Source organism: Papaver somniferum, chromosome 10, assembly GCF_003573695.1.
Source record: "Papaver somniferum cultivar HN1 chromosome 10, ASM357369v1, whole genome shotgun sequence".
Classification (NCBI taxonomy): Eukaryota; Viridiplantae; Streptophyta; class Magnoliopsida; order Ranunculales; family Papaveraceae; genus Papaver; species Papaver somniferum.
In genome coordinates this window covers 75,762,505-75,778,727 of record NC_039367.1, presented here as the reverse complement: position 1 = coordinate 75,778,727, position 16,223 = coordinate 75,762,505, and the positions used below count along the sequence as shown (strand labels likewise).

Here is a 16,223-nt window from a genome sequence, read left to right as displayed (position 1 = left end):
TAGGTCTGTGACATCAGGTTAGAAGGCGGATGACTAGGTAACAAATGGATATGAACAACTTGGCTACCCATTGTTATCTCATCAACATTCTGTGAATGGTATGACTCAGTGAGATAAGGTCCAACACTCTTCATCTTCCACCACCTGTTATATTGATCCTCACTTACTGCCAAATAGTGTTCGGCACATACACCTACAATCTCCCTGTCCCCAACTCTATCCAAATCTGGAGGATTTCCTAGGACTACAATCTTACCTTATATCTGCCTCTGGAATCGCTCATCCAAGTAACAACTAACTCTTTTGTAGTCTTTTTCTAGGTCAAAAAACACAAATCTCACTCTGGATAACTGTAGTGCATATTCATATTGTTCCCCCTCAGAATACACACTATTTAGCCATGTTTGCCAAATACATAATGCACTGGTTCTGGTGTCAATTTGTGCTCTTTCAGTGGACACTGAGTGTTTCTTCGTATCCTTTTGGCCTCCTCTTTGGCCTCTCTTCCTTGGTTTAATGTTAGTCTTCTTGAAGAGACTAATCTTTGGGAAAACATCATGGTGTTCTCCTGAAGGTGTCTGACAAAGCAAGGGTTGCATGTTGCGGAAGTAATAATAGTACCAATACTCAAGTACCATAACCATACCAGATAAATCCTTCCCATTCTCTGACCATCCATCAAGAAATTTATAGGTATTACCTAAGGAAGCTAAACCCCAATCATATTCCCCAACTTTATCCAAATTATCCAACAATAAAACCCAACGTTTATCTACTCTTCCACTAGAACTCGCAATAAGAAAATGACCAAAACACCAAAGAAAGAATGCTCTTGTCAATACATTTGCACATTCAACATTGTTGGTATTTTCTCTACTTTTAATGTAGGTTCTCAAGATAGACAGGGATATTGTATTTTGCTTAGTGTTCCATTTTTCAAATCCTTTGAAATCTTGAAAATACAAGTCATCCAAAGAAGCATATGTTAGCTCACCCAAAACCGGCATAACTACTTGATTTTTCGTAAGGTCACCAATGGGAATTCCCGTTAACATATACCAATCTAAAGGAAGGAGGTCAAGCTCAAATTCTCTAAAATGGAAGCTCTTGGTTTTTTTCCGCCATCTCTCAGCTATGGCTTCAACTAAACCTCTATCTGCATTGGAAAAATTAAACTCAAAGACTGAAGAAAACCCACAATTATCACAGTATCTTCGTGCTATCGGATTATCTTTCACTACAATTTGGTATAACGTTTCAACCTCATTAAAACTGCCTCTAAAGTTTATAGTCCGACTATCACTCAAATTATTAGATACATGCCTATCTCCCTTTGCCGATACTATTTCCAAAGCATCTAAATGTTCTTCCATATTCATACTACAATCAATAACAAAAGAAAAAAAGAATCAACCACATTTTATCATTTTCATCATCATTTATACAAATTCATAATTTTATCAACCACATTTTATCATTTTCATCATAATCATACAAATTCATATAAATTTAGCTTCATCAAAAATACTATAAGTATCATTCAATCTCTCATGTAATCTCTCATACAAATAACCTCACTTGTGGACGTAAGTTTAAACAAGTTTTCATCATAATCATGTAATCTCTCGTACAAATTATCATTCATCTTCATCACAAATAATCAATTTAATCCTCAAAATCAAATTTCATCACAAAAATTCAAATTAAATCATACAATACTAGAAATATCATCTAAATAACAAATACCAATCATCTAAACATATCAATTTCATCAACAAATCATGATCATCGGGAAATAAAAAACCTAAAGTTTCAAAATTTTACCCAAATCAATTTCGTGGACGGATTCGCTCCAAACCAATCTCAAAAGATTCCAATCGTGTTGATGTTCAAACCCTTCAAACGATTTGAGACGAAACTCCCTGGAAATCCTGATCTACCACATGCATTTTCGGAGGGTTTTGGGGTGAGGAAGAAATGAAATGGGAAGAAGAATAAGAAGATCGACCTTCTGTTGGGTTAGATCGATTTTTTTAGCGCTGAATGGTGCAGCGCCAGGCGCGGAATGATTCAGCGCTTCGACCGAGTTGACTAGTCAAAACCGGGATGGTTCAGCGAAAAGTGAAAACGATGGATGGTTCAGCGCTTGGCGATGTTCTGTTTCAGCGACTAGCATGTTAGACTAGCACTCCCATAAGACTTAGGTGGTTTTGCTAGATGACATGGATTGCTAATCTAGGTGCTAGACTAGCACCCATAAGACTAAGTCTTAACCCTAGAGGAGCAACGGAGATGAAATAAAATCTTTAACCATTACCATAAGGAACAAAAAACACTTAACCATTGATATCCAACAAAGTAAAATTTTATTTTCAAGGATAATAAGGAGTTGAAAATTTTGAGGTATGCAAAAGCATTTACAGAGACAGAGGAGGTGAGTCACTCATTAACATACAAATAAGCAAATTACGTTACAAGAACAGCTAGAAAAGAATCTCTTCCTCTTCTGTTCTCCGTCTCCACAACAAAGAAACCCATTTTGGGTCCTATTCTACAATCGGTGTACACTCGCGGTTGTATACCTGAGTCTAAGAGAGGGACACAGAGAGAAGGGTAAGCAACTGAGACTTGGTCGGTCGGCTACGATCTGTCTATCTATGCTTGATGTGGCGATGTTCGCGCTCATAATGATCTCTTTCCCTTGACCGTCTTGAAGACCTGACTGCTACAACTTCATCCTCGATAGGTGGAGGAGGAGGCTCATACCTTGATGGTCTCCTCTTGAAATGTCTATCCTCGTCACTTGAATCCTGATCAACTACCAAACTACTACTCTTTCGCGAACTAGAAATTACTGCCGATACTGATTTGCTTTCATCCCGTTGATGGTGATGATGTGATGACGATCTATGGTGGTGATGACTATGAGTAGATGAAGTTGCCGGAGGATCATAATCTTTATACCCATTGCTACTCCTGGTACTAGGGAGTTCTGAAGTAGAAGAAGAAGATGATTTCTTCTTCTTGATTGGTGGATTACTACTGTTCAATTCTGGGAAACTTATACGAGAGAAGACACTGGCCTTGTGTCTCTTGTCTGCTGCCATGGCTTCTGCAGCAGCATCCTCTTCACTTTCGAGCCGCCTCTTCCCTGATCGAGCTGGCATATTCGCCTCTCGTGGTTGCTGTAATGGTGGGGCTACTCTTTCTGTGTTACTAAGTGGTGGCTTCTCCGATCGATGATGGTGATGATTTTGCCGGCTATACTGCGATTGCTGCGGCTCCAGGCTTGAAGGATAGTTGGACGGTCTCTGATGCTGCTGTACATGCCGAGACAAGAAAATGACGCCAAATTAGCCACCATAAAAAGATAAAACAAGGATGAAGTAAATCAAGCATCTAACACACACGAAGACAAACAAGCTGTGCAGGGCCATAAAATAAGAATCAAAAAAAGGAGTAAAAAATTGGAAAGTCAAAGCAACTTAGTCATCCGTTTTTAATTTCTCTCTCCACTCACATTATTTACCGGATATAAATAAACGGCTAGGATTCTTTATTGCACTGGGCCTACACAAATTCGTGGAGGTCCGACCCTAGTGTACTGAAGACCAGAAAAAGTTGCTTTCCACTTTTTTCTTAAATGATAGAAGAATCCAAGACTAGCTATGGCCAACTTAAAAACACCAAAATGAACGAACTGCCCTAGGATTGAGTGTTGGTTTTCGGAAACGAGTTTCGACAGACAGACCGCACAATAGCACATACCATGCCCTGCCATCATACAGGATAATTTCTAGGTACATTATAACAACTGAGACGAATCAAGTCTGTACGCAAAATCAAACGTATTCCTTCTCTTCACTTGTCTTTTCCGTTCTTCAAGATTGTGCCTTTCACTGTAGTGAAGTGCAGAATAGTAAGGCCCAAGAGTCACGAAAACTAACACATCAATCTTGGTATGTTTGCAATCTCGTCACACAAACTACTTCTCCTGCTACAAAAACTACTTCAATTGTAATCTCCTGAGCTCACATAAACCATGGCAAATCCAGCAAATGGCCACTGCCCTTGCTAAGACCAGCCTGCCTCCCGCTGATTAGTTTTCTTGAACGGGAGTTTTAGACTCAGTATTCCTCCCCATATATCCAAATATTTATCTCTGTAAACACAGAGGAGCTGCTCCAAGAAAGCTTAAGGCTTTCCCCCAAACTGTTTATAGTCTGCATGGCGTTACCAGATCTACTATAGGTATGCAGAGTATAATAAATAATTAACAAGGATAAAACAACTAAAAAATAGAAACTAAAAAATAAATCTTGAAAACTCAAATCTGATTTTAAGACGCCATGAGAAGATGGGTAGGTAATGACTCCAGCAACAAAACGCATTTTCTTTTTCCAAAACCGAAAAGAAAAGTCACGTTTTCTTGCCACGTGCACTATAACCACGGCTGATAGCTGCCGGCAGATAAATAAAAAGGGGAGAAGGCTTGGTCCATGGAAAACACATACAGATTTTGCTTTCAACGAAGATACATCACCACTGTTGCTCATCTCTCTGCCGCTTTCCCTATCATTAAAGTACTCCCTGCAACACAGGCACAGCAAGAATTTCAGATCCATTGATACCAGAGAAGAAAAACCCCTCAAACTGAACTATCGAAAGGCATCCCACATTATCAATATCAAGCCACAGAGCAAGCCATAATTTCAGCTTTCACTGTTTCTAGTCTAAAAGACATTGACTTCATGCAACGCCTTGAACATTCTGCCAATAACGATAAAAGCACATACCTTTCGCTCCGTCGCTCCATTTCACGCTTTCTCTTCAGGTCAGCTTTTCTGGCCTCAAATTCCTCTCTGCTCATAATAGGGGGTGCTTGGCTTGATCCCAAAGCAATCTCTGCAAGATCCCTGATAATAGGACGTTCTACATCAAGTTAGGCTGGCACAGGATTAAAGCCACTAATGATGCAAACTTGACAGCAGATTAGAACAACTAAAATATTTGTATGAGCAAGAGTTGGCCTACAAAACCAATACCTCTGGGGTGGAACTACTGGCATCATGTAACATTGCCCTCCAAAGGGGTCTTGAGGAATCATTCCCCCGAATGGAACATCAAAGGGGACCGGATTGTAACCCATGTATGGCATGTTACCCATGTTTGCCATGTTGCCCATATTGCCCATATTTCCCATGTATGGAGCACCCATATATCCTTCCATCCCAAGTGGCATACCACCCCAATATGGGTTACAAGCCGCTGGAGGAAAAGGCATCATATGATTTTCGTATCCTAGATCTTGAGGTGTTCTCCACTGCATGTCTGCACCTACAATATACACCAGAGGAAGCATTAAACGCTGCATAGGACAACTAAAAAAAAGGTGCACTGTGCAGAAAATTATATGATCTAGGAAATAACTTTACAAACAAAGCAAAGACATTTGCTTAAAATTTTGCATGGCCCAGTCATGTCCTATGCCAAGTAGTAGAAGGAATGAGATGAAGTGTAAAGACTAACCATTAATGGGTAACACAGCCTTCTTCTTTTTCTTTTTCTTCACTGAAAAACATAAGGAAACATCAGAAGCAGATGCTGCTCTGTTAGAGGGTGTCATATGGAATGTACCATCTAAGAGAATGAGCAACGACGAACATCAAGAAAGAAAAGAAGTCAGAATATTTACCTGGCTCAGCAATAGGCAACTTCTGTTGCACTTCTTCTTCGGCTGGTGGAGCATTACCCTGTAAAGCAGGTTCCTTCACACTCACAGACGTAGCTTCCGATACTGCTTTTGTAGCTTTCCCTTTCTCAGATGACTGTTGAGGAATAGCTGCTTCATGCTTTACATTGACTGCAGTCACCTCTTTTTGAGTTTCTACCTTACACTGTAGCGGCAGTTGTTCCCCCTTGGACGCTGCAGAAGCAGTAGGGGATGGAACTTTGAATGGGGCAGAACGGGCGGACTCCATATCTTAAAGATGAGAAACAACAGAGTTCATTGGTGTACGTATAATAGGAAGATTAAAGTTCAATATATTAAGATTGATTGTTTTGGGATGCCTACCGTGAATTTGCAAAATGCTGCCACCGTTTTCAGCACTAACATTATCTGATTCCAAAATGCGGTTTATAGTATCCCTGAGGGTTTTATTTGGTAGAAGGTCATCTGCAAGTACATCCATAGCCCCGCAAATGCATACTAATTTTGAGATTATGTGGTCCCTGATACCTGAATACAGTTTCATGTATTAAAAGCACATAAGATGGAAACAGATGCGTACCATTAATTTCGAATAGGAGCATCCGCACTCCTGGAAATTAAAGTATTTTACTTGCTCTATAAATGATTCAACTGAGTTGATGTTAAACATCATTCATAAATAGAAGAAGAGAAAACAGAAGCAGGTAAAAAATTACATTTGTCACAGAAACTCTTGAAACAGCACTTGCTGGTCAGCACAGCATCCTTCATTACTTCTTTGCATAATGGGCAGCGGAGTTCAGGCGGAAGATCACTGACTGAACGAGTAGTAGAAGGTAACCCTTCGATTTCTTTCTCAAAAGCAGCCCTAAATCAAATCAAAAGGTTTGGAGTGAATCTCATATTATGTACATGACAATGATAGCATGAAGGACGGGACACAAATATTGAACAGATCTACTTACTCATTCGGCCTCAATACAGCAACTGCACCACTTGGCAAGGCATAAGAACCATCAGGGGTAGCCATTAACATCGACTTTGGAATGCCTGTTGGAGGCTTCACCCTTTTGATATCATAATTAGGATCACCATTTGTAGGACAATGCTGAATAAAGTGGCCTGTAAAACAGACAAAACCATCAACCTCTATGCTTATTCATGACATCAAGAACAAACACAGAAGGAGAAGTACCCACGAAATACTTACCAGGCGTCTTGCATCTGTGACAAGTGTAACCTGGTGGAGGTGTCTTCCTCTCCAAACCACCACCAGCAACACCTCGGCCTTTAAAATAGACGTACTTGAAAGTTTCAGAATACATTATATGATAAAAATAACAAGTTCACAAACTCAACCAGAAAGACTTAAGGGACGACAGAACATCACTCTCCCATGTGGTCAGGAACCAAAGAAGAAATGCCCTGCATGAGAATTTATCATGCAGGAAAATTGCCGAGAGTTGTAAAAACTTCCTAAGTAGCATTGATCAGTAATTGAAACCAAAGTAAGAAAATTACCAAAACCTCTACCAGGGCCCATCATTCTTCCACCCACACCTCTTCCATAACCTCTACCAGCCCCAAAACCCTCCTGTGTTTGCCTGCAAGTGCAATTCAAAGAAATAACCTCACGATAAGATGTTCATTCATACTAGTCCTAGATAGTTATAAAAGAAGCAACAGGAAAGAAGATCCTTTATACCGTTGCCAGTCCAATGCAGTTGTATCCATTAAAGCTTTAATTTTGCTGTCTTCATCAGCTCTACTAGGAGGAAGAGCGTCCATCACAGGATTGCCGGACTGAACTGGGAGCACTTCCGGAATCGCATAAAGATCATTTCCAAATTCATCCCACTCATTTTCCTCAGGCTGGAATTGAAATGATTAGATTACACCACTTATATTGATACATATATAACCAACAGTTAAAGACGTTTTTATCTGCTCATAGCTACAGTAAAATTACCATTCTGACAGAAGAATCAGCCATGCTAAAGTTATTTTTGGCTGGTTGAGCTTCCTCTACCTTATCCTCTACAGATTTCTTCCTGCAGCACACAAAACAGCAAATAATCTCAACCAAAATCCTGCTTCGCCTCAAGGGGGCATTTTAAAATATGAGAAAAACTTGATTCTATCTCAAAACTCTTTGCAGAAAAAACAATATCAGTCCCATATTGACCTAAATAATAGTTAACGAATTATCAAGAATGAAAGGTATGAATTAGTACTCTTCTGGTTCAGTAACAATGGTCATGCGAGGCCGTCCAGGAACTCGTCGAACTAAAACAGATGTGTTTTTTGGTATCAACGTTGCTTCATCCTGGTACTCTGAGATTGCAAATCAAATCAAATAAGCTCCATAAAAACTTCATATAGATTAAATCAAGTTGTCAGAATAAAATCAAATTTTTTCTCCTTAAGTTAACAAAAACAAATTTTAAGAGTAAACAACCAAGCCAATCGACCTAAAAACTAATTGATACAAAACCAAACCCAACCCCAAAAATCAATCAATCAATGACTCAGTCTTCCTAAGCTTCCTTGCATCCGGCAATTACTTCATAAAGCAATGCCTTGGAGATAAAAGGGAAGGAGCTAGTGAAACCCTAGAACTCAATGCTTTTGAGTTAAATTAACGAGACAATCAGAATCAAGGAAATCTATAACGAAAATAAAAACCAACCTTCGTTAGTTTGAGCATTAGCAACCATGAGGTCAAAATCAGTACCCCTGCCCAAATGTTTTGATTCGAATATTTTTTCTTTCAAATTCGCAACCGATATAAAATGACCATCAATTGGTATGGAATCAAAATCTTTAGCACTCTTGAACTTATAATACACAGCCATATTTTTTTTTCACTTTTCTGCACTAAATTTATCAGAAAAATTAAAAAGAACAGAAATTTATATTTTCAAAGGCCAATCAATGAAAATAAAAGGCCTATAATATAACTATAATTTAAAAGAGTACAAGTGATTTTATCTCCTTTGTAATAACCCTAAGAAAACGCAGATCCTATCTTCTCAAGATTCAAACTTTTATGAAAATAAGAAGTTTCCTCAGGAATCAAATTTGTCAGTTCAAAGATAAGATGATTTCTCCACCGCAGCAACCAATCTTCCTCCCATATACGCAGTCTTCAACAGATCGAGTGAAATCCCCAAATAATTAGAGAAATTTCATTCATTCTTTAAAAACCCTCAAAATCGAGTGAAATCCTTAAATAAAATCTTCAGCTTTTGCTTCAAAAACAAAAACTCATCCTTGCTCTTCAACAATTGAACAAAATATATCTCTTTTCCATGCAGCCTCTGTACGTTTAGGAATCAAAAAAAACCTCTGAATCGAATCTCTTGTAGCTTAATATAGATTAGATAAGATTGAGATATCAAAATCTATGGAGAAACCACATAAACCAATAAGATTCCAGAGAGTACTGAAACCGAATTGATCGAGATTTATGTAGAAACCCTAGAAAGAGTGTGACGAAGTATTTACTGGATAAAGCTAGCTAGGGTTAGGTTTTTTTCTCGTATCAGAAACGTTTCGCATGACAAGGAGAGAAGTGAAGCCCTTAACCAAGTTAACGAAGTTATTGTGGCTTTAATAAAAATGGACGTAAATCTTCTCCTTTTATAACTCGAAAAAATTGATTCTTTCTTTTTTAACAACCGTGGCTAACCCCATGCAATTGGTTCACTTTTTGTCCGAGAATGGTTATGTTGCGTGGGAACCACACAAAAGGCAATGTCATCTAGAACTTAGAACTCCGCTTAAGATGCATGGGCTCAACACAACCTCCCGCAAGTGCTAACTGGAATGCGATCATCTACAAACGCTGCTCGTTGGATCCCCTCACCTCAACCACAATTTTAGAAGACTGGATCAAAATCTACATAGACGAGTCGGTTAGAGGCCATCTGTGACTTGCAGGAGCGGGTACTATATGCAGAAACAACGAAGCTATCACAATCTTAACAATTACACAACCTTTGGGGATGATCATCATCCTCACTGTCGAAATTTGGGTCATGTTTATCGTGTCAGGAACGGCTACAGATCGAAAATAGCCAAAGTTACAATTTGAAACGGATTCGGAAAGTCTTATGAGATTTCTAACCTCAACAACCGAACCACGGTACTTAATCAATATGATACCGGAAATCAAACTTAGAACGGCTCAAATTATACACTGCACTACCAAGCACAATTACAGGGAGGGAAATCAAGCGGCATACGAGCTGGCAAGCAAAGCAGCGGATGATAGCGTAATAAGAAATCTATCGACAACATTTTGGGATCATATAACACCACCTTGTACTAGTCTTATTGTAATGGCAGACTCTATCGGTACAACGTACTCCCTGTGATTTCGTCCTAACTTTAATAAATTATCATGCTTAAAAAATATATATATAAATAAATAATAGAACTCTACTCCAATTCAGAATCTAACCCCTTCAAAATCTAGATAATATTAGCTATTAGCTAGCACGTACAATAGGGATGGATCACTCGATTCCTATGAGCGGAAATAGGTCTTATGTAAAGTTGGAGCTTTAGTGAGGATAGTTGATAAAGTTTGATTGGTGCATATATCATGGGTTGTTATGTTTAAAACTTATTACAGTTTTTCTACATTTTATACTTGATTGTATCGGGTTAGCATCACCTACAGTGGGTGAGAAACACACCTCAAATCGACGATGTACATTTAATCATCTTTGAATAAATGGGTGTGGTTTCATTTGTTGTTGTTTGCTCTTACAAGTTTTTTCTCGAGATTGAACGAAAATGGGTTGTTATACATAGTTGCTTTGGATATACAAAGAATGCCAGAAAATTAGAGCCATCTTCTGAATTAAGATTTCAGAAGGTGATTGTTGCTTTTATGAAACATCGAAGAAAGAAACATTCTTGGTTCTCCATGTATTCTAAAGAACGTAGTAAAAAACCAAATAACAAAAAACCACAGTTATTGTATATGCATTAGAGCTGTCAATTTATAACCCGGCTTGCGGGTTGATCCTAATCCGGCTTGTTTCAACCCGTCCCGGCTTGGCTTGTTGTCTAAACGGGCCGGGTTAGGGTTGGCATATACAACCCTACTAGAAAACAAGCCGGGCTAGGGCCAATCCGCGGGTTACCCGTCAACCCGTCAAAATTAATAAATATATCCCTCAATCCCACCAACTCTTTAAAATCCATGATTTGCAAACATATATTAGAATTAGTTAATTTTAAATCAATAAATAAAGCTAATTTTGGATCTACCCAAACAAATATAACAATTTTTAGATTTTAAATAATCAATCAATAAATTAAATTACAACTTAGATTCATCAATCACATATTTATTCGGGATGTCCTATATTGATAAAAGGACTAGCATAATTTAAACAGTGAGTTAGTCTTACTCACATTAATTTAAATTTATAAAATGATAAGAAAAAGTAAAATGCTTAGTTGATGTTAGGGTTCTCTGCCTAAGAAAACTAAAGCGCCATAACCGGCTATATCGTTGATTAAGTGGCAATAAAAACGTCCACTTTACAACTCAGTGGTGGGGCTTCTAGTTAAACACCAAATTGACCTAGGTTCGACCTTTACTAAATGAATAATCCTAAACAATCCTAAATTTTAAATTTAATTTTTAAATTGATAACATTAACAAGCCAACCCGTCAACCCGTCAGGGTTGACCCGTCTAGAGCTAGGGTTGGGGTTTTGAGCTTGTTCGTGAATAGTACTAGGGCTAGGGTTGACCCTAACCCTAGTACGGGTTGGAAAGCTAGGGCCGGGTTGACCCTAGCTTACCCCGTTTGACAGCTCTAATATGCATCTTCTAAGTGACAGTAGGTCAAACATGAAAATAACTTTATCGGGAGATGTCAAGAATCATATCAACTGTGACCTTACGTTAGTACAGAACTGGCCTTTAGCCACGCCAAATATAAATTTGCCTGTCACTCCTTTTTGGTTTTGGCGTGTCTATAGGGTATACTTCTCCCATATAGACACGCAATGTTCAATGGGCGTGTTCATATAAGTGCTTTCAGCCACGCCAGGGCTACTAGCGTGTCAAAATTTCAACTGTTTAGTCACGTTAACTTCAAATTTTTGATTGGGCGTGTTTATAGACCAGTCCATGGCCACATTAGGTATTGAGCGTGTTTATAGACCAGTTTATGGCCATATTAGGGAGTTGTGGCGTGTCCAAAAGGTTAGTCACGTTATTTAAGGTGTGGTTTTAAAGTTGGTTCATTAGACACGCCAGTATATGCGTGTCCATAGTATACGATTGATTGACATGCCAAATTCAAAGTGTGTCCAAAAAGTTCTTCTTTGGACACGCCGGTATATGTGTGTCCGTAGTGTACGATTTATAGACACGCCAGTATATCATGTCCATAGTGTAGGATATATAGACACGCCAAGTTGAAAGTGTGGCCAAAAAGTTCTTCTTTGGACACGCTAGTATATGTGTGTCCATAGTGTGCGCTTTAAAGACACATCGGTTTATAGCGTGGCTAAAAAGTTCGTTTTAAAAAAATTAATAAAAATCTTTCGCCCATATTCAAACGCATGACCTCGAAGATTTAGATAACGTACCAATCCACCAAGCTGGCCATCTTTAGATGTTTATGATTAGTGTTTTTAAAATACTAGATTGGTTGAACTACTCAACATTTAAATAAACACGCCAAGTTGAAAGTGTGGCCAAAAAGTTCTTCTTTGGACAGGCTAGTATATGTGTGTCCATAGTGTGCGTTTTATAGACACGCCGGTTTTATAGCGTGGCTAAAAAGTTCGTTTTGAAAAAATTAATAAACATATTTCGCCCATATTCGAACGCATGACCTTGAAGGATTTTGATAACGTACCAATCCACCAAGCTGCCCATCTTTAGATGTTTATGATTAGTGTTTTGAAAATATTAGATTGGTTGAACTACTTAACATTTAAATAAACACGCCAAGTTGAAAGTGTGGCCAAAAAGTTCTTCTTTGGACACGCTAGTATATGTGTGTCCATAGTGTGCGTTCTATAGACACGCCGGTTTTATAGCGTGGCTAAAAAGTTCGTTTTGAAAAAATTAATAAAAATCTTTCGCCCATATTCGAATGCATGACCTCGAAGGATTTAGATAACGTATCAATCCACCAAGCTGCCCATCTTTAGATGTTTTTGATTAGTGTTTTGAAAATACTAGATTGGATGAACTACTCAACATTTAAATAAACACGCCAAGTTGAAAGTGTGGCCAAAAAGTACACCCAAAACCGTCAAGACTAATTCCCTAGCTTTCTTTGGAATAGATTCTGACTTGCATGTTCTGCAAGTTATTGGGTTCTCCAAAACTATTTCTGCAAATCTTCTAAACACCTATAATCAAAATTTCTTTGGTAATCCGTTGCATTGGAATGCTATAAACAACTTGGGAGTCTTCAATTTGGTTTCTAAAAGATCCTACTCCTGGACTATGTGTGCTATCAAAATTTCCTCTCAGCTACCACACTGCATTTCTGGTAAGATTTTTCATTGCTCTCTCAAGCATTCTTGTACTAATATGTTATTCTATCTCTATAACTTCAAAGTTGCCTATGCTACCAGTTGGAGTAGTTCATATGAATGCCCAGATAAAATTATTAACCCCATAAAACAATTTCAAACCTTCATGATAACGAGAAAATTTCCAAAGGTTTCTAGTTTTCTTTAGTTATTCCCAAAAATGTTATAAATTACCAAATTTTTTTGAATATGTACCTATTGCTTGATACTGTGTACACAATATCAAGAATCCACACCTATAATGTGTACACATTATACCTTTTTCGGAATTTTTAAAAAACTAGACATTTTTAGTAAATAACTTTCTGTAGAAAACACTTTTGGGCATAACCGCCTTTCAAATTCCCCCTGCTATTTACTATAGTCACCATATCAAGCTCAAAACCAAAATTAAACACAACAGTCATTCAACCAAGCATAATACAATAACCCAGAACCACATATACATTTAATTGAACATCATTGTCTTTAAAACCAACACTATCAAATCCAAAATCAGCACCACTAGCATTAACTGTTTATCCATGAGAAACATATGCAACATTCACCCAAAAAACATTACAGGAATACTTACTTTACCATCTGGAAGGGGATGGTTGAATATTGGTCAAGCTCCTGGTGCAACCCCAGAGGTCCCCACACCACTTCCAAAAACCTTCTTGTTAGATCCACTCCCTTCTGGTGCAGCCCTCCTCCTTGGCATAGAATAGTTTCCCCTAGGAGGAGGCATAGGCACTACTACATCCTCGGGAATCTCATTAGAATCAGTTATCTCCCCTGGTCCGAAGATTGCAATATCATAAGAATCTTCTGCCAACTTTCGCATCACTGGTGCCAGCATGAAGATATTGGGGAAGACTACCACATCATTGGGGAGACCATGAGTGTCATTCTCCCGAATCTTAGCTTTGCATGAAACTGGAACTGGTGCAGAATAGAACCCCTGTCTAGTACCACCACAAACCACCTGCTGCTCCCCTACAAGCACCACACCTTCATTAATCACAAACTGGCCTTTGTCGGGATGAACGTCATACACCATCCACCCTTCATCTGCCCCTTGGAGTTGAGGATACAACGGATAAGCACTGGCACTATCATGCATAACAACCCTATCTTCTTTGACTTCTCCAACACCTTCAATACCAACTTGCATGTTTGGCTTTGGTTCCTCACTGCTGCTACTGCTTATCTCTACTACCTGTCAAATTGGAGAAATGGGGGAATCCCAATCAATAACACCATCACAGTTACTAATAAAGCCAATTACAACTATGAAATTCACTTTCAACACCTTGAACCCAACAATTCTTCCATGATTATCAAAAATCAATACCTGGTTTTCTTGCATATTCATCTTAGCCTTCTTTTCCTCTGGTCTACCCATGGATTCCTGATTTGTAGAATGGTTGGGCGATCATTCAGATTTAGATATGCATTATAACCTCACTTAGACATAGCTTCAACAATTGGAACACTGAAGGGATTTTGCGGAGATGGAATGTGGAAGTTACAGAGTTACAGAATTGGAAATTAAAACTGATTTCTTCCAAACAGGCCTTATGGACGAGAAGACCAACAGTTAACACATCTCACCCATCCTTTTTCAATCCTCGATATCAATTAGTTGAGATAATATCGTGGAGGCACATGCCTACTAAGTGCATGCAAAGACCTATTGAACGCCACCCCAACTTATTGGCTGTTAAGAGGCGGCAGCAAACACTTGGCAGCTATTTGGCAAGCAGACTCTCTAAGCGGGCTACCCGTGACCCGAAGTTGAAACCCAGTACCGAACCGCAGCTTCCCTCAACTATTTTCGTCAGAGACGGTATTGAAGTGGCAAGTGGAAGCCCAATTACCTTAAAACTTCTAGAAGAAGACGTTGTCATCCTTCTGAACAAGCCCATCCTTCTGAAAAAATTAACAAAAATCTTTCGAACGCAATATTCGAACGCATGACCTCAAAGAAGTTAGGTAACGTATCAATCCACCAAGCTGCCCATCTTTAGACGTGTCTATAGGGTGTTTTGAAAAAACTAAACTGGTTCAGCTACTCAACATTTTAATAAACATGCCAAATCAAAGTGTGGCATGTTATAATATGCATGGGATATGGTGGCTATCCACTTAGCACCATTAGTTACACCAAGCACCTTGTTACACCAAGCACCTTGTATAAGCAACTTGTATAAGCTACTTAAGCAATAGTAAGCTACTTTGTTGGATGAGATTAACACCTAAAGCTAGTGGGTGTTGAATTGCATGGTTTTCAAGCTAGAGGTGTTATTGCTACATAACATCCTACATGTAGTGTGACATGTAATACTAGGTGGTGTATACAAGATAACACCTTAAGACTTGTATAAATATCTCCCTTAGGATATTGTATTTTGTATCCCAATTTCTCAAGTGAATAAGAAATTCTCCCTTCTCCCTTATTACTTCTCTTAATATCCATTTTGAGTTTAGTGGTTAATTAGTATTTGCTTTAATTATTGTTAGTATTACTTTGGAAACGTAATATGGCCAAAATTTTCCTTTTTTGGACACGCTATTAAATGAAGGACTATTCTAGCAGGAAGAGCATTTTTAGCAGGTTACAATGAAGCCTCCCAACTGGTGCTGCCATCTCATAGTATGCATAAAACATAAAGAGTTAATTAGACCCCAAAGATAAACATCAAAGTTTGGTGACCCACTAGATACTCCCTTAATGGCAGTTCCAAAGAGGGTAAAAGTCTTAATGGAAATTAGGTGTTGAAAATAGGTCTTGATAGGGTAATGATGGTTATTAGAGTGAAGCGGACACGGATGGCTTTGGATGGGCGTAGTTAACAAAGTGACATGACGGCTAACTAAGCGCCATAAATGGAATTCAATTGGCACAATGGGGTATTTGAGGGATTAATTAGCAGAGAGATTACCAT

General features: G+C 38.6%; 2 protein-coding genes across 3 annotated transcripts; both read right to left on the bottom strand.

Annotated features, from left to right (window-relative positions):
- Positions 1 to 257: 257 nt before the first annotated feature.
- Positions 258 to 1,373, bottom strand: LOC113315800 (protein MAIN-LIKE 2-like). Its single transcript, XM_026564050.1, has one exon. The coding sequence runs from the start codon at positions 1,371 to 1,373 to the stop codon at positions 258 to 260; it is 1,116 nt and encodes a 371-aa protein (XP_026419835.1).
- A 976-nt stretch (positions 1,374 to 2,349) lies between these two features.
- LOC113317160 (E3 ubiquitin ligase PARAQUAT TOLERANCE 3-like) lies at positions 2,350 to 9,313 on the bottom strand. 2 transcript variants are annotated; one of them, XM_026565285.1, is made up of 15 exons: positions 8,403 to 9,313; positions 7,948 to 8,047; positions 7,683 to 7,764; positions 7,419 to 7,585; positions 7,235 to 7,317; positions 6,924 to 7,001; positions 6,679 to 6,835; positions 6,430 to 6,581; positions 6,077 to 6,241; positions 5,696 to 5,983; positions 5,530 to 5,571; positions 5,046 to 5,337; positions 4,797 to 4,916; positions 4,515 to 4,590; positions 2,350 to 3,320 (listed from the first exon to the last, which is right to left on the bottom strand). In XM_026565285.1, the coding sequence occupies exons 1-15, from the start codon at positions 8,566 to 8,568 to the stop codon at positions 2,652 to 2,654; spliced, it is 2,637 nt and encodes an 878-aa protein (XP_026421070.1). In that variant the 5' UTR covers positions 8,569 to 9,313; the 3' UTR covers positions 2,350 to 2,651. The 2 variants fall into 2 exon arrangements, with proteins under 2 accessions (XP_026421070.1, XP_026421071.1); XM_026565286.1 differs by having other exon boundaries at positions 2,350 to 3,317.
- Between the last annotated feature and the right edge of the window lie 6,910 nt (positions 9,314 to 16,223).

Coding starts and splice junctions, on each gene's coding strand:
- LOC113317160 (XM_026565285.1), bottom strand. CDS start 8,568: ATGGCTGTGTATTATAAGTTCAAGAGTGCTAAAGATTTTGATTCCATA. Junction 7,765..7,947: donor ATTGTTACTGAACCAGAAGA/GTACTAATTCAT, acceptor TGTGTGCTGCAG/GAAGAAATCTGTAGAGGATA. Junction 5,984..6,076: donor CAGCATTTTGCAAATTCACG/GTAGGCATCCCA, acceptor CTCATCTTTAAG/ATATGGAGTCCGCCCGTTCT.
- LOC113315800 (XM_026564050.1), bottom strand. CDS start 1,373: ATGGAAGAACATTTAGATGCTTTGGAAATAGTATCGGCAAAGGGAGAT.